Source organism: Loxodonta africana, chromosome 21, assembly GCF_030014295.1.
Source record: "Loxodonta africana isolate mLoxAfr1 chromosome 21, mLoxAfr1.hap2, whole genome shotgun sequence".
Taxonomy (NCBI): Eukaryota; Metazoa; Chordata; class Mammalia; order Proboscidea; family Elephantidae; genus Loxodonta; species Loxodonta africana.
In genome coordinates, this window is record NC_087362.1 from 61668989 (window position 1) to 61695650 (window position 26662).

General features: G+C 44.8%; 1 protein-coding gene across 1 annotated transcript; it reads left to right on the forward strand.

The window, feature by feature from the left end:
* The first annotated feature begins 371 nt into the window (after positions 1-371).
* On the forward strand, positions 372-25777 carry LOC111752344 (liver carboxylesterase 1-like). Its single transcript, XM_064274020.1, has 14 exons — positions 372-764; positions 2298-2442; positions 4222-4355; positions 4946-5099; positions 7324-7415; positions 8320-8339; positions 9667-9767; positions 12469-12507; positions 13559-13699; positions 14595-14675; positions 14952-15099; positions 23666-23797; positions 24870-24942; positions 25225-25777. Exons 1-14 carry the CDS (start codon positions 538-540, stop codon positions 25406-25408), a joined length of 1671 nt encoding a protein of 556 aa, XP_064130090.1. The 5' UTR covers positions 372-537; the 3' UTR covers positions 25409-25777.
* Positions 25778-26662: the final 885 nt, after the last annotated feature.

A 26662-nucleotide genomic window follows, 5' to 3' on the forward strand; every position in this document is an offset into this window, starting at 1 on the left:
TATTTTTAATAATCTATTGAGGTGAAATTCACATAACATAACATTAACCATCTTAAAGTAACAATCCCGCGGCATTCAGTGCATTCACAGTGCTGTGCTGCCACCGCCTCTATCTGGTTCCCACACATTCCCATCACTCCAAACTAACGCCCCTTACCAGTGAGCTGTTGCTCCCCACTGTCTTCTTTCCCACTCCCCGGCAACCACCAGTCTACTCTGTCTCTATGGATTTCTCAGTCAAGTAGGAATAGAAGGGAAATGGCTGAACATGATAAAAGGTGTTTATGAAAAACCCACAGCAAACATCACACTCGGGTAGGCCCTAGAGAGGTCAGAAGAGTCAACTACAATGATTTCTGAATCAGATCTGCTTTGTTCCTCTGGAACCAGGCACCAGGGTCCCACACTTGGAACACAGCTGCTGGTCTTTCAGATGGTACTTAGCCAGGGACAGGGTGGGGTAAAGGCCAATCAAAGCACCATAAAGTATTTCTAAAGCATTTTTGAGTTGCTCTTTTTGATCTCTGATGTGTCTTCATGTCCTCCCGATGTCCAGCAGGGCACCCATCCTCGCCACCTGTGGTGGACACCGTCCATGGCAAAGTCCTGGGGAAGTTTGTCAGCTTAGAAGGATTTGCACAGCCCGTGGCTGTTTTCCTGGGAATCCCCTTTGCCAAGCCCCCTCTTGGATCCCTGAGATTCGCTCCTCCACAGCCTGCAGAGTCCTGGAGCCTCGTGAAGAATGCCACCTCTTACCCTCCAATGTAAGTCGCTGGGGCGCGGCTTCGGCATCTTTCGGTGGGGATGATGGCTTCCAAGGGACACAGAAAAGAATCAAGGCAATCGTCTGGCTGGCTTCTAGTTTGTTCTGGGATTCATTAAGTGAACAAAACAGTTTATCTGTTAATGGAGCTTATATTCTAGTGGGGGAGACAGAAAAAAATGCATATTAATAAATAAATTGTGTAATAAGTTTAGAAACCCCAAACCAAACCCATTGCCATGGAGTCCATTCCAACTCATGGCAACCCCTGTGTTACAGAGTAGAACTTTTCTGTAGAATTTCCTTGGCTGTATTTTTTCAGGAAACGGTTCACCAGGCCTTCCTTCCATGGAGTGGCTGGGGGGGTCTGAACCGCCATTGAGTTACCAGCTGATTGCAAACTGTTTGCCCCACCCAGGTGCCTATGACAGAGTAGAATTGCCCCATAGGGTTATGTAATATATTAGAGTACGATCAATGCTTGGGGAAAAATAAACAGTTGACCGGGTGAGGAGATCAGAAGTAATAATCTTATTCTCCTGCCTTGGACCCTGGTGCGGTTGGGGAGTAGGCAGGTGAGGAGGTGAGGGAGTGTGATGACTAGGCGAGTTACCATCTCCCACGTGTGTCCAGCTGACTCTTCAGGAGCACAGAATGGTCCATGGGTCCCGGTTCCCCTGGCCAAGCTGGGCAAAAGATCAAAGCTTTCCTGGCTTGCCTCGTGCCTCGCCTTGGGGCCCTGGGCCACCTGCCTCCACCCATTCAGACCTTATTCTCCCCAGCAAGACATTTCTGAGGGCTTCCAAAGCCTGGCCTTTTGCTCCTTTCTTTCTTTTTTCTTTTCATTTTTTAAAAATAATACTCACAGTTTTTATTTCCTGATTAAACATGTAATACTTCTTTGTTACAGAAAAATTAAGAAAAAAAAAAAGAGAAGTAAAAATAAGAATATTAAAATCATATGCAATTCTACCACCCAGAGAGAAGTGAATATTTCTGAATATGTTTTTCATTCTTTTTGTTTGCTTCTGTTGTGTAACTATACATACTCTACAGATAGTTTGGCTGCTGGTTTTGTTCACCTAAAAGTATATCCTGAACATTGTCCTATGCCATTAAATATCATAGTTCAACATTTGATAGCTGCATCACATTGGGTGCTTAAACCATAATTTATTTATCCAGTCTCCTATTTGGGGATATTAAATTGTTTTTGATAACATAAATAACACTATGATGAACACCCTGTAGCTAAACCTTTGTGTAGAGCCATGAACATTTCTTCAGGGTAAGTTTCAAGAAAGGACATTCTGAATGGGATACCCTAGTGAGTCCCAGCTTCCCCACCCCCCGCCCTCTCAGCGCCCCTCGTACCCTCAAGTAGTCACTTGCCTATTCCAATGATCTGCAGTCTGGTAATTACAACTCCACAGACAGGCTTAAACCTTCCAGTCCATATCCTGGCCCGACCCCTGGAGACAGCTCACTTAGACCTGGTTGAACCTCAGCAGTTCTTTCTGCCCTCCGTCTCCAGGTGCTCCCAAGATCCACCATCAGGACAATTGCTCTCAGAACTCTTTGCCAACGGAAAGGAGAACATTCCCCTCAAGTTTTCCGAAGACTGTCTGTACTTAAATATTTACACCCCCGCTGACTTGAGGAGGAAAAACAGGCTGCCGGTGAGCAGTGTGAACCATTGATCATGGCTTGTGAGCTCCAGCTGTCTAGTGTTTTCTGGCAGAGACAAGGAGGGGGTGAAGGCAGCTTGTGGTGGGGGCATCAGGGGTGAAGACTCTTATTTCAGGGGTCCCAGGGCTTCCTTTAGTGCAAACGTTTAATATGCTTGGCTGCTAACTGAAGGGTTGGAGGTTCAGGTCCCCTTATAGACACCTTGGAAGAAAGGCCTGGCAATCTACTTCAGAAAAATCAGCCACTGAAAACCCTATGGAGCACAGTTCTACTCTGACACATATGGGGTCACCACGAGTTGGACTGGACTCAACAGCAACTGGTTAGTTGGCCCCCGTATAAATACTTCGGTTTGGGGGTTAGGCGGAAGAAAGAACATAAATCCATTATCACCCAGCTTCCGCCTTCAAGAACCTTACCATCTGGGCTAGGCAGACATATATTTCTTGAGCAAATTATTGCTGACCAGCTCTAGGGCTTAGCCTTCACTCAGAGATGGCTGTAAATTCAGTCCCCACCCCCAGAGTGGGGCAGTGACCAGAGGTGTGGGAGAAACAGGGACTCTGTTATGGACACAGGTTCTGGAGCCACAGGATCTGGGTTCAAATCCTAGTACTGTGTCTTACTACCTGAGATACTTGGGCAATTACTTCTCTGAGCCTCAGTTCCTTCCGAATAGGAATAATCACATATGAATATTACATGATGCATATAGAGCCTTTTTCTCAGTGTCTGGCTAAGCACACAAAGCAAGTACTCATTAAACATTAGTAAGAGTTGAAAGGAAGGTCTTACTCCTACCCAAACAGTGGGCTTACTGCACCATGGTCATTGGCTACAGTCTGCTGGGGGGCTCAGCATCTGAACTCTGGAGCCAGACTGCCTGGGTTCAAATCCTGCTTCTATGACTTACTAGCTGTGTGACCTTGAACAAGTTAAGTGCCTCAGTTTTCCTATCTGTTAAATGGAATAATATTAGCACCTACCTCATGGATGGGTTTAATGAGCATGAAATGATTTACAGTGCTTAGAACTGTACCTGGCACATTGTACATGTTATGAGTGTCTCTTCCTTTTATTGAAAATATTATTATTTTAGCCACTCCTACTTCTACCCTCTATGTGAGTTCTTTAAATTCAAGAACCATAAGGTATGGATGGTTGTGTCCATTCTCATTCTCAATTGTTTGCACCGTCCCTGGCACATGGGAGGGTCTCGGCTTGGAAGAGCTGGACTTTAATTGGGTTTTGGAGGCTGGCTGGGGTTTGGGGATTCAGAGGAGGCAGAGGGAAGGCATGTTAGGAAGAGACCCTGTTGGGGACATGTGCTCATCTTGAGATAATCATTTGCTTTCGGGGAGAAGTTCAATTCCCTGCAGAAGAGCTAAGTAAGGCAAAACTGAAACACAAAGGCCGCACCGTGCAGTGTTTGCTGAGCTGGGTGTGGGGTCCAGGTATGAGAACCATGAGAATGTTGGTAGAACCATGACACCCTTGGCCTGTGCTGTTGCCACTGACAACATGAGGAGCCTTGAGGTGCAAATAGCACTCGATGTGCTGGGGAGGACACTGGGGGCAGCCAGAGTACACTGAGCAGAGTGGTGGCCAGAGGAGAGTGACCTCTGGCTCCAACCTTGCCAGGGACTGTGGACTTCAGACAACAGCCTCCTTGGGTTGTGACCAAGAGATAGGTAGCCAAACCAAACAACCTCTTGAGGTCCCTCCCAGTATGCTTCCTATAACCAACATGGCTGCTTCCTCCTACCCAGGTGATGGTGTGGATCCATGGAGGTGGTCTGGTGTTGGGCGGGGCATCAACCTACCATGGGCTAGCCCTGTCTGCCCATGAAGATGTAGTGGTGGTGACCATTCAGTATCGCCTGGGAATCTGGGGATTCTTCAGGTAAGATACCAGACTCTCTCTCCCTACTGCATAAAAAAAAATGGGCCCTCAAAGTAAGGGTGGCAGGACCTAGCTTTGATCAGGTCAGTCCCTAAGGAATCCTTTGCTAAGTTCCATAGTAAAGCATTCAAGTCCCTTCATAATTGCCTCCCTCCCCACCCCACCCCTGCCTTCTCATTCTCTGGTCACACTGTTCCACTTACTCCTGAGCTTTCACATATTCTGTTCCCTCTGCCTGAAATGCCTACTTTACCTAACAAATTCCTATTCATCCTACAAGGCCCAGCCCAAATGTTACCTCCTCTGAAATACTCATCTCAGTACTTTGCACATTCCTCTGTCATGACAGTTAACATGCAGGACAGCAGTTAAGTGTTTACACATAAATATTTATCAAATGAATGAATGTAGAGTCCTAAACAGAGCAATGTTATAGGAGGGGAAGGTGTGTGAAGACCCCTGTGTCAGCAATGTGAAAGCCGAGTCTTATTCTGGAAGGCCCAGCTGGAGCCCCCCGCCCCATCTACAGTTCTGAGAGCCCTTGCTGTGACATCTCTGTCCCCACCCCCACCCTCTTCTCTCACTCACAGCACCGGAGACGAGCACAGCCCAGGGAACTGGGGCCACTTGGACCAGGTAGCTGCACTGCACTGGGTCCAGGAGAACATTGCCAATTTTGGAGGGAACCCGGGCTCAGTGACCATCTTTGGAGAGTCTGCAGGAGGTGAAAGTGTCTCTGTTCTTGTAAGTGAACCCAGCACCAGGCCTGACACCCATCCATGATGCTCGTGAGTCCCTTGCTTTCCTCAGCCATAAATGGGCATCTTTTATTACCAGGCCTGGATTCAGGGCTGACTGTGCTCGCTGCCAAACATCAGAGGGTGAAGAGCTAATGACAGAACTCTCCTCAGCGCCCAGGGAGCTCAAAGCTCAGCTTTGCACCCTGGAACCATAGGAGTAAATCTCCAGATGCAGCCTGCAGCCGTGACATTCTCCTTGTCTAGCCTGGTTGAGCTCTCTCTTTCTCTTTCCTAACCATTGTAATCCTAGGACTTGCCTCACTTTTCTTGGGAAGTAGGGGCGGGTATAAACTATGCATAAGAGGAGGCAAGGATAAAAGCAATGCAGAGTGTCACTGTTTGGCTTGAAGCCAGATCTGCATACACATCAAGGGGAAGCAGAGCACTAGAAAGGGTGGAGCCTCCTCTGAGCTGGTCTGATGGCTTCTCCATGCCAGAGAGGGAGGACAGCTCTCTCTGCAGTGAGGGATGAAAGTGTGCTGGGGGAGGTGGGCAAGAGGGACAAGGGATGTGAAGAGGCGACGGGGTGGAATGGGCCAAGAGTTGTGGAACATAGACAAAATCTGGGGACACAAAGTGTCTGGCTGGTGTGAGAACGGGGCTGGGGAGACACAGAGGGAAGCTGAGGTGGAAAACCAGATCAGAAGGTGCTGGAGCTGTGAGAAACCCTCCAGGGCCACACAGTTGAGCAGAAGGTCAGTGCTATCTCCATATTTTTAAAACCTATATTGCTTTCATGGTTGAATACTGAGAGGGAAATCTTTATATAATTGTCAAAGTGGAAAAAAAGGAAAAGTATAGATAAGACCAATAAAGAAGAAAGTCATCCACAATTGCACTACCCAAGGATACTCACCATTAACATTTTGGCCTGTATTTATCTAGTATTTTCTCTTAGATTCATTCTATCTATGTATCTACCTATCTGGCTGTCCATCCGTCCACCCGTCCACCCACCCATCCACCCGTCCACCCACCCATCCGTCCACCCACCCACCCACCCATCCATCCATCCATCCATCCATCCATCCATCCATCCATCCATCCATCCATCCACCCATCCACCCACTATCCATCTATCCATTTGAAGGAGTCCCTGGGGTGCAGAAACAGGTAACGTGCTTGACTGTTAGCTGAAAGGTTGGCAGCTCAAGCAAGTCCACCCAGATGTGCCTCAGAAGAAAGGTCTGGTGATCTACTTCTGAAAAAATCAGCCATTGAGAACCCTATGGAGGACAGTTCTCTGACACACAGGGGGTCTCTATGAGTCAGAATTGACTTGATGGTAACTGGTACTGCTGTCTATTGAAAAGTCTTCCTCAATATATCAATATAACATAAATATTTCCTTAGCATTAAATATTCTTCCATAACAGTATTTTAAAGAGCCCTGGTGACACAGTGGCTAAGCACTTGACTGCTAACCAGAAGTTCAGCAGTTCCAAACTGCCAGCTGCTCCGTGGAAGAAAGATGTGGCGGTCTGTTTTCATAAAAGATAACAGCCTTGGAAACCCTATGGGGCAGTTCTGTTCTGTCCCATAGGGTCGCTATGAGTCAGAATCGACTTGACAGCACACAACAACAACAGCATTAAGTATTCTTCCATAATATTATTTTTATGTTTACATAATCTTTCATGTAATAATGCAAATTAATTTATTTAAACAATGTCATGAGATTGGACAGTTGGGTTATTGCCTATGTTTTACTGTTATACACTGCAGCACAAACATCCTTATATACCTTTGTGTGCCTCCATAATTGTTTAACTTAAGATAAATTCTGAGTAATGGAAATGCTAACTCAGAAATGTGTATTTACAGTTTTACTGAGAGTTGTCAAGCTGTCCTTCAGAGTACTTTTGGTTGTTGATAATCAGGGTGTGCCACACAGTTCCTATTCCGGCCTCACCCTGTGCTCCTGGGCTACCCTGCTGAGCTTCTCTTGGGAAAGTCAGGCCCCTGGGTCAGTCTGGGGAACAGCCCAGGGCAGGTGAAGAGCTATTATGTCCACTGAGTCCTCTTACGTGTTCCTGAACCTCCCTCAGTTGCCTCCAGAGCAGTGGGCCAAGTCAAAGCTACAGACGGAAGTAGCCCTAGAAGAACAAATGTACCATTGATCCTCTCCCTGTGAGCATAAACTCACCTCCTGTCCACTCCCCTTACAGGTTTTATCTCCTCTGGCCAAGAACCTGTTCCACCGGGCCATTTCTGAGAGTGGCGTGGTCGTCTCTGCTGTTCTGTTCAAGAATGAAAGCAGGTCTGCAGCTGAGGTAGGTCTCTCTTTGGACAGCTGCCTGCACCCTTTGCTCTGGTCTCCTGGAATCTCAGGGGTCTTTCTTGTCAAAGATCCAACTGACATCCTCAAAGAATTATGGAAGTGAGAATGGCTAAGCAGGATACCTTGCCCAAGGTTTTAGTTTGCTAGTGCTATTGTAACAAAAAATGCCACAAGAAGGTGATGTTAAACAGCAGAAATTTATTGTCTCACAGTTTTGGAGACCGGGAGTCCAAATTCAAGGTATTGGAAGGGCTAGGTGCTCCGTATCAGCGCTAAAGGAAGATCCTTGTCTCCTGCTGCTTTGGTAGTTGTTGGCAACCGTTGGCATCCCTGAGCTTGGAGATGCAGCTATCTTGGTTGTCACTCTCTGTCTGTCCTCTAAGTCTCCCTGTACCTTTTAACTTATTCAGAAAATCCATACTGAGTGCTGACTATGTACCAGGCACTATACCAGGCTCTGGGGAGCCTGTGCACACTCACCATGGCCCCACCATCATGGAGTCTACCTTCTATCCACCTGCTTCTTCTCCTCTGGTCCTGTTTTGCTTCCAGTTGACATGACCTGCTCCTGAGTTTAAGAATTTCCTTTTGATTCTAGAAAGTAGTCAGGCTTTCTCCTCTGCTTGAGAGCATTTAGCATTTTCATGTTAGAAATGCTACGCCCCAATTTCAGATAATTTAGGAAAGAAGCTCTCTGTCCCAGCTTTGCTTGGATGCCTACCTTTGGTCTCATCCAATGTCGTTAGGAGGGTGGGCAGGTTATACGAATGTAGCTTTCAGGAGCCACTAGGGGAGCCCTGTGGCTCAGAAGGATCCCATTCTCAGAAAAGGTGGGGGCAAAAGTATGCAGGACAGACCAGCCCAATTCTAAGACACACTGAAGTGAGCCACTCCTTCAGCAGGGTCTTCTTTTAACTTTTCTTTTTTTGTAAAGAGGGAAAGAGGTTTTGGGCTTTTGTCAATACCTTTCCAGGCATTAATCTGGGCCCCGCAGAGACTTGTCTTAGAACCTTGCCTATTGGTTTTTTTTTTTTTTTTTTTTTTAATGACCCATGAACTAAGAATGATAGTTATATTTTTTAATAATTGAAACAATATCAAAAGAAGAACAATATTTCACAACCTGTGAAACGTGTATGAAATTGAAATTTCAGTGTCCATAAATACTGTTTTATTGTTACATGGTCACATCCATTCATTTATGTATTGTCTTGTTTAACTTTGAGGCGCTATGCGTTGGGATGAATGCCAGATGATTTCCCTTTAGGCCTCAGAGTTAAATGATATTCTGTACTTTCTGAAGTGCCTTCGTGTGAGTCATCTTAACTGGACCTCCTGCAATTCTGCACGTGTTTTAATGTGTGTTGGTGATCTTCTAAGCCCTTTCGGGTATTGACTTGTCTTATATGATTTGCCAGTCACTATCCTCATCTGTGGGTGGAAAAGCTGAGGAGCCTTGTGGCACAATGGTTAAGTGGTTGACTGCTAATTGAAAGGTCAGCACTTTGAACCCACCAACCACTTCGTCGAGGAAGCCCTGGCAATCTCATCCCATAAAGATTACAGCCTAGGAAACACTGTGGGGTAGTTCTACTCTGTCATGTAAGGTCCTGTGAGTCAGAATCAGCTTGAAGGCACAAAACAAAAATAGCAACAGGATTGGAGAAACAGAGAAGCTGAGTGACTTGCCCAAGGTCAAATGGCTAGTAAGTAGAGGAACTGAGATTGAATTCAGACAATGTTACTGAGAGTCGATGCCCTTAACTACCACTCCACACTGCCTGTCTTTAGACGTTCAGCTTTGAGACCATTATGCCTATTTTAACAGAGATAACGTAACAGATAAGGAGACAGAGGAGTCTCTGGGTGGTGAAAGCAGTTAAGCACTCAGAAGAAAGACCTGGAGATCTACTTCCAAAAGATCATAGCCATTGAAAACCATGTGGAGCACAGTTCTACTCTGAAACACATGGAATTGCTGTGAGTTGTAATTGGCTTGATGACAAGTGGTTCTGGTTAAGGTAACAGAGAGAGAGGATGGGTAATTGGCTCAAATCACAATTCATATTAACAGCAGAGGCAAGACTGTGACCCAGGACCCACTCCTGCTGGTCTGTTTTCTACTAGCCTCTGCTGCCTTCAGAAATAGGGTGGGGGTAGAACACTCTATTGATTGCGGGAGGGGACATCACTCTTGAATTCTGCTGTAACCTGTAATCTCTACAGAAAGTTGCTATCTTGGCTGGGTGTAAAACCACCACCTCTGCTGTCATGGTTCACTGCCTGCGCCAGAAAACAGAGGATGAACTCACAGAAACATCACAGAAGATGGTAGGTGCATTCATTCTTGTGGCCACATAAGTTCCACTCTGCAGACTTGGCCCCAAGCTTTATCATTTCAGCTGCCCCCTTTACCTGAAAAAATGACCTGGACAATTTCTTTTCTTTCAGGAGCAGTATTAGCCTCTAGATACCAATAAGCAATTTCTCCTTTCTTTTTTTTATTGTGAAATATTTCGAATGTTAGACAAGTAAAGATAATAATAAGGAAAAATTCTGTGATAATCCCCAAGTTCTATCAAAGCTTAATATTTTGCCGTTCTTGCTTTCAGACATATTTTTAAGAAATTAAACATTGCAGATTTAGCTGAAAATCCCTGAGTATACCATCTAGTTCCATTCTCCTTCACTCCCAGAGGTAACCACCATCCTGAATTTTGGGGAAGAGGGTATTAGGAACAAAGGTTGTCAAAATTTATCTTGGTTAATTTAGAAACTACCTAAATTATAACTCAATAGTAGCTCAATTTTCTAGATTTCCTGAGACCCTGACTCAATTATGATTCTAGGATAGTCATCCATCCATCCATCCATCCATCCATCCATCCATCCATCCATCCATCCATCCATCCATCCATCCATTTATTATCTTCTTATCCATCTATTCAACTACCAATTCATCCAACAATCAATATCTTTTCATCCATCTAGTATCAGTCAATCCACTAATCCATCAATAACCTTATATGCATCTATTATCAACCCATCTGGCATCCATTCATCATCCAGCCACCATATATCTTACACTCTAAAAACCAAAGATTCATCTCTCTGCCAGTTACCATCCATCTATCCAGTTATCTATCCGATTCATCCATACTGCATGTATTGACCAACCCCTTCCATATATCCATCCATCAGTCCACCCATCCATCCATTTGTCTATGCTAACCATATGGGGGTGTTGGAGGAGGTGATGCAGACATGAATATGGGTATCCAAGGAAAAACACACCCACATACTTGGTGGGCTAATGTGGTGGGAGTACAGAGCAGGGAAGCATTCATTTTAACCAGCAGGGATGATTCATAGAGTAGGTGACATTTGAGGATTGATGGATGGCTATGGCATTTGTCATCTCAGAAAGGTACAGCAGGGCTGACACCTCAGAGAATACAGGATGTATAGCCAAACTATTCCCTTTGTGGGGGAAGGGTGTGGATGTGAGCTCAGTAGTAGCCTGAGCCCTTGGAATTTCCATCTGGACCCTGGCCTCCTGAGAATATTCCTGGTTTCCCAGAGGCAGGCATAAAGCACTGGGCTCTGCCTATGACCCCATGGGTTGAGCACAGTGTGGTCTTTGGGCTTGGATCCTGGTATCTTAGGCCCAAATAAGGTGACCAAAGTGTTCAAAGAATTAACCCACGGGTATTTACTGATGCCTGGAAAGAGGCAAATATTTTAGCAATTGTCCATGAGGCACAAGAGGACTCAGCTTCTAAGGGGAGAGTTGGTGAGACTGGGAAAACCCAGAGAACCTAAGAACCCTAAAATCTCCTCCTGGGATTTTCTGAGATCATGTGAAAGTGCCTTTCATGATTATTCACTGTCACCAACACACACACACACACCTGGCTGCTGGAGCTACAACTCAGAATGGAGGGACCTTTAATGGCCACTTTCTGCATACTAGGCAGGCCTGTCAATTGCAGTGTGATATAACAGTCAGTACAATTTTGGTGATCATACACCAAAGAGAGCCATAGGGAGGATGCCTTTTAGTGAGCTTGTGTCAATCAGGATTTTCTAAAGCAAGATGAGAAAACTCATCTCAAAGTGTCTTGAGCAAAAAAAAAAAAAGGAACACATTGTAACAGAATCTTCAGGTAACTTGAAAGTCCAGGAGTAGGTAGCTTCAGACACAGCTGGATCCAGGTGATCATATGATATTCTTGGGAATCTATCTGTCTCTGGTGGTGCAGTGGTTAAGAGCTCAGCTGCTAACCACAAAGGTTGGCAGTTCAAATCCACCAGCTGCTCCTTGGAAACCCTATGGGGCAGCTCTCCTCTGTCCTGTCAGGTTGCTGTAAGTTGGAATCGACTCAATGGCAGTGGATTTGGTTTGTTTTTTTTTTTAAATCTGTCTCTATCTCTCAGCTTCCTACGCTCAATGTTGGCTTCACTCTCAGGTGGCTTTGTCCCCTGGGGGATTAAAGACAACAATGGCACTCTAGACTTACATCTTATCAGCTTCGAAACCCCAGTGGAAAGAGATGTCTCTTTCCCACTAATTCCAGCAGAAGTTTGGGGGTAAACTGTTGAGCTGACACGAGCAAGTATCATTCCTGAACTAATCACTGTGGTCAGGGAGCCACAACACCCCAGGTCTTGTGTACACGCCTGAACCAATGGGGTGACAGTGGGGAAGAGGAAAGCTCTCGAGAGGAGAATTGGGGTGCTGTTTCCAGGACAAGGCAAAAGATGGAGGGCAGGGCAGGCACAAGCAAGAGATGTCCCCCTCCAGAGCTCCAGGACACTGGCTTAGGGTCCTCAGGGCTTGTCCTTGCCTTATTCCTGCCGTCCCCTCCCCTTGTCCTACACCAGGGGAGCCAGGGTCCGGCCCACTTCCTCTCGGCCCAGCCAGGGTGGCACCTGGAAGGACAGCCCGTTACCTCCAGGGCACAGCTAACAAACGATCAGCTTCTTTCCCAGGAAGGCTTCTCATTCATAGCCTCTGCCATTGTCTTCACAGAAATTCTTCAGTCTTGATTTACTTGGAGACCCCAGAGAGGTAAGGGCCTTCATTTTTTTAATTACAACTTTCAAGCCTTGCACTTTAAGCTCCAGTGAAATGTGGATGAAAGAATCCTCCTTTTTGTGGAATCACAGTAACTCCTTGTGTTTATATTACCAAGGCCCAGAGAGGGGCAGTGACTGGCCTGGGTAACACAGCCAGGAGGGCCAGAGGCAGGACTGGAGCCCATTTCCCAGACTCCCAGTCCAGTGCTCCCAGTCATCAGTTCTTTGCCATATGGACCCAGTCTAACCTTATCTTGTTTACATTTCCTGCTCCCCAAAATGCCCCTTTGGGTGGAGGCTGGGCTAGAATCTTCCTCCATGGGGTGTCAGAGATGTTACCTGGATAAGGAGTTTCCTCAGGAACCTTCATTGAGGACCCCAAATCCTCTCCCGAGAGGCCAGGGTTGGTTCGCTGTGCAAGCTGCACTCTTTACAGTGCCTCAGGGAGGGAGCCAAGGGTCTCAGTCCTGGGTGCACTCTCCTCCCGGCCACACAGGCTGGAAACTTCAGCCACATCCTCCCCATCTCCTTCTTCATCTGCCACCTTTCAACAGGTTACCAGCCTCTGGTAACATTGCCTCTGTACCATCTTACAATCCTGTCCTCTCTACTCCCTCCCTGGGGAGTGACGCTGTGAGGATTCACTAGAATTCATTCAGTCTCTCAGTGATTATTTAATAAGCACTTACTATGTGCCAGAACCTGATTTAAACAATGGGGCTATAACAGCAAAACAGACCAAAAAAAAGACAAAACTCCCTGCTCTTTTAGAAGTTAACATTTCAGTTGGGGGGATTACAATAAACAAAGTGTGTGGTGTGTTTGATGGAAGTTAGTGTTATGGAGAAAAATAAAGCAGGAAATTGGAGTAGAGCTTGCCAATGGGTGTGTCAGTGGTTTGAATTTTAAGTAGAAGGAAGAGGGGAAGGCTCAATGAGAAGGTGATATTTGAGCCAAATGCTGCTGCTGATGTTGGTCACCCCTTTTCCCCCACCACCACCTACACCACCCAGCTCTGGCCTCACTACTCTGCTCTCTTCCAGAGCTATCCCTTCCTGCCCACCGTGGTTGATGGAGTACTGTTGCCGAAGACACCTGAAGAGATTATGGCTGAAAAGAAATTCAATACCGTCCCTTACATCATCGGAATCAACAAGCAAGAGTTTGGCTGGGTTATTCCAACAGTAAGAATGTGGAGGCCTCTTAGACTGTCCCCCCACAACCCCTCTCTTCTTTAGTAGGATGTGTTCTTCATTCTCCAAGCCCCTCTTTGAGTTGAGGGCAGTAGTCCCCTGTGGCATGAGTTGACATTTCCATAGAAACTTTCTCTGGGAAGGCCTAATGAGTGTTGCTGCCCATGGGAACCCATCTCTCCAAACACTGTTTCCAATCAAAGAACCCTGAAATGTCAATGCTGGGAGGACCTGTAGAGATAATAATGGTTCATGTGGGAAAACCAAGGCCTGGAATGGGGAAGGAGCTTGGGAGTTAAGAAGAGCTAAGCCTGGGCTCCAGAGTCTCCCAGCTTGGGCTTGGTGCTTTCATATTTTCTCTGAAAGTCTCTGCACATGCTCTTAGTAACCTAATTGGAAAGATTCAGAGAAACATGCTTTCTTGTGAGTTAAAATTGCCTTCTAAAAGTGAAGAAGGATTTTCCCTTTAGAAAGATTTCAGAGGTTATCCCAAAGGACCAAAGCCCTAATGGCAGGAGTCGGGGCTTCCTCAGCCATCTGAGGCAGGCCTGTGTCATCTGCTCCACAGCCCTCTACTTCAACACTACCTGGCTTCAGCCTTCCCTTCTGACTCACTGAGCATTGGGGGGATTCCAGCCTGATAAATGTCACAGTAGGCTGCAAAGAATTGGGGCAGCTTCTGCAAAACATTTTTTAATCCTCTTTCTTCCTCTTGACTTTCTGAATGTAAGTACATTTGATTCATTGATTTTGTCCAATTCAACAAAGCCCATGCTGATCAAAGCATGGCAAAGTAAGAGGCCCTTCAGTCTGTGTTGGTTTCCTTGGTTGGTTCTTTCTGTTAATTCTCGATGAGTCACAGGTGCATAATCATTTTTTTTAACAGATTATGGACTACCCACTCTCTGAAGGTAAACTGGACCAGAAGACAGCTGCATCGCTCTTATGGAAGTCCTACCCCCTTGTTGTAAGAGCCCAGTGAATCATGGGAATTGTCTGAGACCCAAAAAGGGGTAGGGATTTGCCCAAAACCATATAGCAATTAAATGGCAGAACAAAGACTAGGACCTGAGGGCTCTACCCCCATTTTCCTGCCTTTCCCACCTTGCCACCCTGGGGGAGAGCTGCAAAGGGCTCAGTTGGTGCGCTATTAATGCAAGCTTTCCTCACTGGGTGGAGAAACCATACCTGCTCACCTGGGGGCAGGCAGCTGGTGGTCACTTTTCACTTTTAATCCATTTAGGCCATCCCTGAGGAACTGACTCCAGTGATCACCGAGAAGTACTTAGGTGGGACAGATGACCCTGTCAAAAAGAAAGACCTGTTCCTGGACATGCTTGGAGATGCAGTATTTGGTGTCCCGTCTGTGAATATGGCACGTCGTCACAGGGGTGAGTCCCAGAGGTTGGACAAGGAAGGGGATGCCAACCCCCTCCAGATCCTTTGTCTGTCCTTCCCAGTCCCTGACCCCCAGCACAGACGCATATGCTGAAACTGCCAAGAAGGCAGCTTCAAAGGCTAATTCCATTTGACCTGGAGTGGGGTGCTGTCCGGTTTTGGTTTTTGCCAGAAGCCAACTCTGAGAAAGGGATCTGAGCACAAGTAGTTTATTTGGGAGATGATCCCAGGAAACTCTGATAGGAATGTGAGGAAGTCACCCAGGAGAAAGAAGGGAGCCAATCAATGATGCATTGTTAAGCAGGTATCCACTCTGGACAACTGGAGCTGGGAACTCTGGGAAACAAGGAGAGGGCATGTCTCAGGGTCGTCATCCCACCTGAGCAGCAAGGGAGCTTTGGTACTTACCACCACCTCCCACTAGTCATTGGTTGAAGGCTGTTCCCAATGGGTTTTTAATTTCCTGGCACTTTTGACCTGTGGCACGTGTGGACACAGTCTCTAGTGGCCAAACAAAGCCCTCTGGCAAATCACTGTGCATGCCAAAGGTCTTCCGGGTGTATAATAGTGTCACTAGGGTTGGTGACACCCAGCAAGGTAACTCACAGTATCACCCCCCTCCATGGACCTCCTTCCATACCAGACCATACAGAATCCTTAGTAATGATTATGACCAATTTTAATTGCAGGCTAACATGTGATGTTGTTATAAATTGCTTAAATTTAATATTTTTTTACATTATATGAATATTAACAACAAAATTGTGAAATCTTTCTACATTGAATTGTAATATTATTAGTTACAACATTATTAGTAACTGAGTGGAAGGCTTTTTTGATTTTTCTCCTTCTTTTAATTACTACTTCATTCTCAAAAAAGTTATTGATATAGGTTTGCAAATACTAATTACCATAATATTGTAGCTAAGACATCAGTGAGCATAAAAACACCAGAAGCAACAAATACAATAGCACGGAATTGTAGCTCATGCAGACAAAACCATGTGATTCAAAATGTCATTGTAATTGGGTAGTAATGACAGCTCTGACCCGAGGGCATTACAAAGATCAAAAAGTAAATCAGCGGGTGGGGGCCGAGACTGCTGACTAGGTAGAAGCTACCTCAGATCCCTCTTGCAACAAAGACTCAGAAAAACAAGTGAATCGATCACATACATGACAATCTACGAACCCTGGCCATCAAACACAGATCTAAAGAGTTGACCTGAGTGACAGAGACTGAGAACGAACAACCACGGGGAAGCAGCGACTGTTTTCGGAGCCTGGAGCCAGCGTCCCACTCAGGAGACCCTGGAGCCAGGCTTTGGACGGAGCACGGCATCCTGAGACGGTGCAAACACGGGGCGCAGCCCTAGCCCGCTGAACTGACCTCGGGGGAAGCCCAGCCAGTGCACGCAGGCAGCGCAGCAACGCAGCTCACAGGAGAAGTCATCGGGAGGCAGCGACTGGTTTTAGAGCCGGGAGTGAGGTGTCCTAGCCGGGGAACCTTGGCGCTGGGCTTTGGACTGGGAGCAGAGGAACTAACCACGGCTTCTGAGACAGCGCAAGCACGGGACGCGGCCTGACCCTCTGGGGCAATCTCTACCCAGCCAGCACACACAGTCGACGCGCCCCTTGGGAATCTCAGATAAAACAGTCATCCCAAGCAAGATAAGTAACTTTGTCTATATTTCTGGGATGCTACCTTCTCCTATTTATCTGAACCCTCCCCTCTCCTTCCCAGGTGGCTTTATTAACATTGGAATTTCCTGAGCCAGAGAGTGAACTGCCCTGTGGTTTTTCTTTCTTTCTTTTTTTTTTCTTTTTTGGTCTTTTCCTAACCCATTCTCCTGGCCTGAGAGAAGCAGATACAAAAAACCCGGGGACCAAAAATCCTTCCCTAATTGGACTAAAAACACAGAACCAGCGCCAGCCAAGTCAGTCTTGGGCTTTCATCCCCACAGGGAACAAGGTGGCTATTATAATGCAAAGGCATTCCTGATAGGGATCTGACTGTAATTGTTTTAGCGGATTACTGGAAAGACAAGTTTCCCAGGTCTGATATCTCTGCATATTCAACAGAGCCCTCACTGACCCACAACAGGAAACTGAGGGCTGAAGCTCCCCCAAGACCACCTAGCCTCTGGCCTTAGGGGTCTAAGGAGAGTGACACCTACCAATCTGTAGAGGTACTTGCATTGGGGGCCTAAGGTACACCTGCAGAACCCACCCACCCAAGTGCTTTAGGAATAGAGACACACCTACCTCACTGACACTTGGGGGAAGCCTGTCAGCATCCTGCCCCCCCCCCGGAGTGTGAAACCCTGCTGCTACTAGAATCTGGTGCTCACAACTATCACCACTACTTCTCTAGGTGGATAGGTGACAGTCTGCACCGCACACTTGGTGACACAAAATCAGATTCTACTCAAGAATAGTGAATGGACTTTTAGGCTTATATATCTGGTAACAGCCCAAACCAGCTGGTAATAGGACAAAAGTGATTCAAGGACTGCAACAATCAAGACAGCGCAATCTAGTAGCCCATCTACATATATTGAAAGAAAACAAAACAAGACTCAGTGAGCAAATATAGAATAAATCACTACAATATCTTAGAGATGGCTCGGAGACAGCAATCGATATCAAACCACATAAAGAAGCAGACCGTGATTGCTTCTACAACTCCCCAAACTAAAGAATCAAAATCTTTCCCAAATGAAGATACAATCCTGGAATTGCCAGATACAGAATATAAAAATCTAATTTACAGAATGCTCCAAGACATCAGGGATGACCTCAGAAATGAAATAAGGCAATCTACAGGAAAAGCCAAGGAACACACTGATAAAGCAGTTGAAGAACTCAAAAAAGGTTATTCAAGAACATGGTGGAAAAATTAATAAGTTCCAAGAATCCATAGAGAGACAGCATTCAGAAATCCAAAAGATTAACAATAAAATTACAGAATTAGACAATGCAATAGGAAGTCAGAGGAGCAGACTCAAACAATTGGAATGCAGAGTGGGAAATCTGGAGGACCAGGGAATTGACACCAACATAGCTGAAAAAAAATCAGATGAAAGAATTAAAAAAAAAAAAAATGAAGAAACCCTAAGAATCATGTGGGACTCTATCAAGAAGAATAACTTGCATGTGATTGTAGTCCCAGACAGGGAGGAATATCAGAAAACACAGAGAGAATAGTTGAAGATCTATTGGCAGAAAACTTCCCTGACATCGTGAAAGACGAAAGGATATCTATCCAAGATGCTCATCGAACCCCACTTAAGATTGATCCAAAAAGAAAATCACCAAGACATATTATCATCAAACTTGTCAAAACCAAAGATAAAGAGAAAATTTTAAAAGCAGCCAGGGATAAAAGAAAGGTCTCCTACAAAGGAGAATCAATAAGAATAAGTTCAGACTACTCAGCAGAAACCATGCAGTCAAGAAGGCAATGGGTTGACATATATAGAGCACTGAAGGAGAAAAACTGCCAGCCAAGGATCATATATCCAGCAAAACTCTCTCTAAAATATGAAGGTGAAATTAAAACATTTACAGATAAACAGAAGCTTAGAGAATCTGCAAAACCAAACCAAAGCTACAAGAAATACTAAAGGAAATTGTTTGGTCAGAAAACCAATAATATCAGATACCAGCACAACACAAGGCCACAGAACAGAACATCCTGATATCAACTCAAATAGGGAAATCACAAAAACAAATTAAGATTAATTTTAAAAAGAAAAAAAATGCTCAAAACAGGGAATCATGGAAGTCAATATGTAAAAGATCGCAATAATCAAAAAGAGGGAATAAATACAGGTGGCATAGAACTGCCATATGGAGAGGGATACAAGGTGATATAGGACAATACAAGTTAGGTTTTTACTTAGAAAAATAGGGGTAAATAATTAAGGTAACCACAAACAGGTATAACAACTCCATAACTCAAAATAAAAACCAAGAAAAACATAACGACTCAGCAAGCATAAAGTTAAATACTATGAAAATGAGGCACACACAACTTACAAAGAAAAACGTCTCAGCACAAAAAAGAAGTGGAAAAATGAAATTGTCAACAACACACATAAAAAGGCATCAAAATGACAGCACTAAACACATGCTTATCTATAATTATGCTGAATGTAGATGGACTAAACGCACCAATAAAGAGACAGAGAGTCTCAGACTGGATAAAGAAACACGATCCGTCTATTTGCTGCCTACCAGAGACACACCTTAAACTTAGAGACAAAAACAAGCTAAAGCTCAAAGGATGGAAAAAAATATATCAAGCAAACAATAAGCAAAAAAGAGCAGGAGTAGCAATATTAATTTCTCACAAAATAGACTTTAAAGTTAAATCCACCACAAAGGATAAAGAAGGACACTACATAATGATTAAAGGGACAATTGACCAGGAAGATATAACCATATTAAATATTTATGCACCCAATGACAGGGCTGCAAGATACATAAAACAAATTTTAACAGAACTGAAAAGTGAGATAGACACCTCCACAATTATAGTAGGAGACTTCAACACACCACTTTCAGAGAAGGACAGGACATCCAGTAAGAAGCTCGATAGAGACATGGAAGACCTAATTGCTAGAATCAACCAACTTGACCTCATTGACTTACACAGAACACTCCACCCAACTGCTGCAAAGTGTACTTTTTTTCTAGTGTACATGGAACATTCTCTAGAATAGACCACATATTAGGTCATAAAACAAACTTTTGCAGAATCCAAAACATCGAAATATTACAAAGCATCTTCTCAGACCACAAGGCCATAAAAGTAGAAATCAATAACAGAAAAATTAGGGAAAAGAAATCAAATACTTGGAAACTGAACAATACCCTGCTCAAAAAAGACTGGGTTCTAGAAGACATTAAGGAGGGAATAAAGAAATTCATAGAATGCAACGAGAATGAAAACACTTCCTATCAAAACCTCTGGAACACAGCAAAAGCAGTGCTCAGAGGCCAATTTATATTGATAAATGCACACATACAAAAAGAAGAAAGAGCCAAAATCAGAGAACTGTCCCTACAACTTGAACAAATAGAAAGCGAGCAACAAAAGAATCCATCAGGCACCAGAAGAAAACAAATAATAAAAATTAGAGCTGAACTAAATGATTTAGAGAATGGAAAAACAATTGAAAGAATTAACAAAGCCAAAAGCTGGTTCTTTGAAAATATTAACAAAATTGATAATCCATTGGCCAGACTGACTAAAGAAATACAGGAAAGGAAACAAATAACCCAAATTAGAAACGAGATGGGCCACATCACAACAGACCCAACTGAAATTAAAAGAATCGTATCAGATTATTACGAAAAATTGTACTCTTAACAAATTTGCAAACCTAGAAGAAATGAATGAATTCCTAGAAAAACACTACCTACCTAAACTAACACAATCAGAAGTAGAACAACTAAATAGACCCGTAACAAAAAAAGAGATTGAAAAGGTAATCAAAAAACTCCCAACAAAAAAAACCCTGGCCCGACGGCTTTACTGCAGAGTTCTACCAAACTTTCAGAGAAGAGTTAACGCCAGTACTACTAAAGGTATTTCAAAGCATAGAAATGACAGAATACTGCCTAACTCATTCTATGAAGCCACCATATCCCTGATACCAAAACCAGGTAAAGACATCACAAAAAAAGAAAATTACAGACCTATATCCCTCATGAACATAGATGCAAAAATCTTCAACAAAATTCTAGCCAATAGAATTCAACAACATATCAAAAAAATAATCCACCACGACCAAGTGGGATTTATACCAGGGTTATTTACTGATCAGTTAGTAGATAAGAACTACTTTAGGTGAAGGGAAGGACAATACTCAATACACGGAAGGTCAGCTCAACTGGACTGGACCAAAAGCAAAGAAGTTCCTGGGATAAACTGAATGCTTCAAAGGTCAGTGGAGCAAGGGCGGGGGATTGGGGACTATGGCTTAAGGGGACTTCTAAGTCAATTGACAAAATAATTCTATTATGAAAACATTCTGCATCCCACTTTAAAACGTGGCATCTGGGGTCTTAAATGCTAACAAGCGGCCATCTAAGATGCATCAATTGGTCTCAAACCACCCGGATCAAAGGAGAATGAAGAACACCAAGGTCACACGATAACTATGAGCCCAAGAGACAGAAAGGGCCACAGGAACCAGAGACTCACATCATCCTGAAACCAGAAGAACTAGATGGTGCCCGGCCACAACCGATGACTGCCCTGACAGGGAGCACAACAGAGATCCCCTGAGGGAGCAGGAGATCAGTGGGATGCAGACCCCAAATTCTCATAAAAAGACCAGACTTAATGGTCTGACTGAGACTAGAGGAATCCCGGTGGTCATGGTCCCCAAACCTTCTGTTGGTCAGGAACCATTCCCGAAGACAACTCATCAGACGTGGAAGGGACTGGACAATGGGTTGGAGAGAGATGCTGATGAAGAGTGAGCTACTCGTATCAGGTGGACACTTGAGACTGTGTTGGCCTCTCTTGTCTGGAGGGGAGATAGGAAGGTAGAGAGGGTTAGAAACTGGCAAAATTGTCACGAAAGGAACGACTGGAAGGGCTGACTCATTAGGGGGAGAGTAAGTGAGAGTATGGAGTAAGGTGTATATAAGCTTATACGTGACAGACTGACTTGATTTGTAAACATTCACTTAAAGCTCAATAAAAATTATTTAAAAAAAAAAGTAAATTAGCATAGAGTTTTAACCTTGTAGGTATATTGATACATGTATGCTGGGCTTATGAAAAATATTTTTGTTGTTATAACTAACTACAGGGATATTTTCACTAAAAAATAATGTTTCTGCTGAAACACTGCACAAAAACTTTGTAGATGGTCATTTTGGTGTCATCCTCTCTGACGGTGTCACCCAGTGTAGAGCTCCCTGCACCCTCCAGTGATGACACTGTGGATGTATATAGATTTTTGTGTATGTGAATTCATCAGAGGGCAAAGGAATTTATGTAAATTGACCTAGTCCTCTATAATAATAACCTGACTTGGAACCTGGCCCTCCCCCTGTTAAAATCCCTTCTCCATGGGCATTGTGACCAAAGAGAAGCAATGAGTTCCTCTAGATGGGTGGCCCATGAGTAAGCCCTGAGTGATTGGTGGCTCTGATGAACCAGTTAGAAGGAAAACTGACATCTTTTTGGGAACTTGGACAGGAGAGCTTTAGCCATGAGAGAGGAGGGCCTGGAGAAGAGGAGAGAGGCAAGTTTGCCCTTCCATTGCCCCTTCTTTTTCCCACCACCACCTTAACACTCCCTGGGACAAAAAGGAATAAAGATAAGGGAGGGGACAGAAATATGAAATGTTGAGGTTGTAGTTTCCTGAGAGATGAGAGACAGATGGTTCCCAATCTGCTTATACTTGTATTTCAATATCCTCACTTTCACACAACATGGATTTGCTTCACTCTTCTAAGAATGGGTGAGAAAAACAGTGGAAATGCTCAAGGCTAAGGAAAATAGAAGGCACCTATCGGGCTGTAGATATTCTCCAAAGGAATGAAAATGAGTCTGTTACTGATAAAATATAACAGCCTGCACTTGATGTATATAGATTTTGTGCATGTGAATGCATCAGTAGGCAAAGGGGTTTATGTGAATTGACCTAGTGCCCTATAATGATAGCCATCTTGAATGGATTGATGTAGAAATTTCAACATTCATTCATTCAACAAATACTAGGCCCAAACCCCTGCCCTGCCTCAACCAGCTATGCAGTGAATCAATGTTGTTGTTGTTGTTAGATGCTGTCAAGTCAGTTCTGACTCAAACAACCATATGTAAAACAGAACGAAACGCTGCCCAGCCCTGTGCCATTCTCATAATCATTGCTGTGTTTGAGCCCATTATTGCAGCCAGTGTGATGAGAGCCTTCCTCTTTTTGACTGACCCAATAAGTCATTAAACCTAAACCAAACCAAACCTGTTGCTGTGGAATAGATTCTGACTCATAGCGACCCTACAGGACAGAGTAGAATGGCCCCATAGAGTTTCTGAAGGGCACCTGGTGGATTCAAACTGCCAACCTTTCGGTTAGCAGCCATAGCTCTTAACCACTACGCCACCGGGATGTAATAAGTCATTAGTCTTGCAACATGTTATTGTGCAATCTCCAGTGTCACTTTTATCATCAAGGCCATATTTTCCAAATACCAATCATTCTTCTTTGTTTCTTACTGTTGCAATGCAATTATCAGTAATTATCAATGCATCTTGATTGCATGTTTGATCAGTATCAGACTGAGTCAATGAGATTTCCTGAAACTCCATTTCTTAACTGTGCTGGTAACCAGGGGCTTCCTGCAGGGTCACACAGTGCCAGACACACAGTTGGAACTCACAAAGGGCACCTGCTATTAAAATTGCTGGTATTGTGTACTAAGTTCCCAGGTATGCAACAAATTCCCTGAATGCTCAGGGCCCCCTGGAGACCTTGATATCATCCAGGTATGTATCCGCTAACATGAACGGAGCATGAATCCATGTTTTCTCAGATGCCGGAGGCCCCACCTACATGTACGAGTTTCAGCATCGCCCAAGCTTCTCACCAGAGATGAAACCCAAGACGGTGATAGGAGATCACGGGGACGAGCTCTTCTCGGTCTTTGGGGCCCCGTTTTTAAAAGGTGATGGCTCTTTACTGGCTATGAGCTTGTAGTTAGGAGACCTGGGCTCAAGTCTCGGTTTGGTGGCCTTAAGCAATTTCCTCCTTCTTTGCTGGCCTTAGTTTCCTGAACTCACCATACTAGGGTTGAAGTACATTGGGCAGTTCCCAGCCTTTCTTCTGCTCTAACATGCATGATGGGGGATGTGCATCCACGTGCCCTCAGCCATGGTCACTCTCAGGATCCAGACCTGTGGCATCAATACGACAGGTAGTAGGTCACCAGCAAGGCCCTCTGCTAAAGGGCTAGAATGCCACCCTTTCATCTCCCACTCATAACAGCATAACAGAAAGAGAGTGACAATAAGGTTAGACTTGGTGTTAAGTCTATGTGTGTGTCTGTCTTCTTGTCTATCCATCGTTATCTATCAATCATCCAGCATCTATCTATCTACTATCTGTCTTCTCATCTATCTAGCTTGCTAGCTCGCTATCTATCTACCTATATATCCACCATCTATCTTAACTTCTGTCTAAAACTCATGTCTTTTAAAATTTGATCTATTTAATAATGTAATATTTTAAAGAAAATCCTCACCGATGTCTCTGATACCTAACTACTAGGTGTTGCAGATGTCTTGTGACCCACCTCATGGTTGTCGAGACACACGAGTGCCTCGGGGCATCTCCTGGCATAACTCTGTAGGATCATTTCAGCTCGGTTTTTTTCAGACTATCAAAATGTGGGTGGGTGAAGGAAATTGAGAAAATATCCAAGGGAGAGCAGTCTTGGAATTGGAGCTGCTGTGAAAGAAGCTGTGTGGTGTGACATCGTGGTTCTGAAGGAGAAGGAGGGTGGTGTGGGCACAAAAAAGACAAATGCAATAGCTCACAGAATGAGTCCTGGATCACAAATTCTCAAACTGAAAGTACACACGAATCACCCAGGATCTTGTTAAAATGCAGATTTTGAATCAGTAGATCTGGGATAAGGGCCAAGATTCTGCGTTTCTAATGAGCTCCCAAGTAATTCTGATGCTGGTGGTCCATGAAGCATACTTTGAGTATCAAAGTTTTTTTTTTCTTCCCCACAGGGAATGGCACAGAAGAGGAGGTCAAACTCAGCAAGATGGTGATGAAACTGTGGGCCAACTTTGCTCGGAATGGGTGAGACTGGTGGCAGAGAGGAGGAGGGTTGGGAAAGGGGGAGCAGGGTATACCTATTGGGAAGTTTAAGTGGTAAAGCTCTTGACTCTATGACCATAGTGCTCTAACAATGAGAGCTCTCTAAAAGTGGACAAGCTTCCTGCTCCAGAGGTGGTGAGCTCCCTGTCTTGGAGGCAAGTGAGCCTCTTGGCAGAGGTGAAGCCAATGGATCCCTGCATGTCTCAGAAGGTTGCTTCAGACCACACTGTAGCTTTGAGAATTTCTATTTGATTCTGTTCCTAGGGACCCCAATGGAAAGGGGCTGCCCCATTGGCCAGCATATGACCAGAAGGAAGGGTACCTGGAGATTGGCACCACTTCTAAGGCAGCCCAGAAGCTGAAAGACAAGGAGGTGGCTTTCTGGACTGAGGTCCTGGCCAAGAAGGCAGCAGGGAAGCCACCGCAGACAGAGCACATTGAGCTATGAATGGAAAGCCAACTGGGTACTCTACATGGGCATTCTACAGAAGGCACTTATAGCTCAAAGAGGCTTCTTATTGTGGAGGCTGAAGAATTGTCTGGTGGGATGGGGAATTTTGTACTTGTTGCCTCAATTTTGGGAATAAATGTTGTTTTGGAGATGAAGCCAGTGTCTGTGTCTTGGTCTGGAGATTAAACTTTCCTCCTTAGAGAGAATGAGTTCCCTGGATGGTGCAAATGGTTTGCGCTTGACTACTAACTGAAAGGTTAGCAGTTCAAACCCACCCAGCAGTGCTGTGGAAGAAAGAAGACAGTCAGGCTTGGTGCTCTGCTTCTGTAAAGATTACAGTCCAGAAACCCTGCAGTGCTGGGTTGTACTCTGTAACACCTGAGGTTGCCAAGAGTTGGAGTCAAAGGCAATGGGTTTGTTTTTGGTGTTTTCCTTAGAGAGACTGCACCAATAGCAAGAAGACGCTCTGCTGGGGATGGCTGGGCCTCTGGGCAAACAGAGACCAGCAGGCTGGGCTCTGGGAGCTGCTGAGGGGGCCCTGGGTCTGCATCATCTCTCTGGGCCCTCAACAACTTCCAACAGCTGGATTTAGGATGACCGGAGTAGAGCATCCCTCTCCTCAGTGTGGAGCTTCCCATGGAGGAGGAGGTGACACAGGCTGAGAATGTCCCTGGAGTGGGGTGGGAGGAAGGGGTGCCATGGTGACCCTGTGGCACTGCTGGTGGCCTTACTGACCATTCCACGAGTCTGTGCCACCTTGAATATACACAGCACCCTCCCAGCCTCTCCCCAAGGCTACTTCCTTCAGCAGCTGGTTTCTAGCCTCTGTAGCTTGGACTACTTTTTGAACAGTGACAACCTTGGAGTGAGTCCCTCAAGCATCACCCTAAAACGGCCCCTTTCAGAATCACAGGGGTGACTTCTGCCTTCTGCTCAGATGCAGAAAGCTCTAAGGACTGTCACTCTTATCCCAACAGCAGGAAAACACTGGATTTCCCTCAAAACAATAACTTTTCCTAACCCACCAAAAAGCTGTGGTTGCAAGAAAAACAAATAACCTGAAAAATAGATGACAAGCACTTTGGAAGAAAAATGGGATATCAACACGGGCTCACTTGTGGCATAACCCAGGGGGAAGACAGGGCCACCATATAGTGAATGAGAAGCATGAACCTACAATTTGTGATGACGTGCGGAAGGCCAAGCGTAGGCTAGTGTGAAAGCGTAAAACCACTGGGAGCCCAGTCCCAG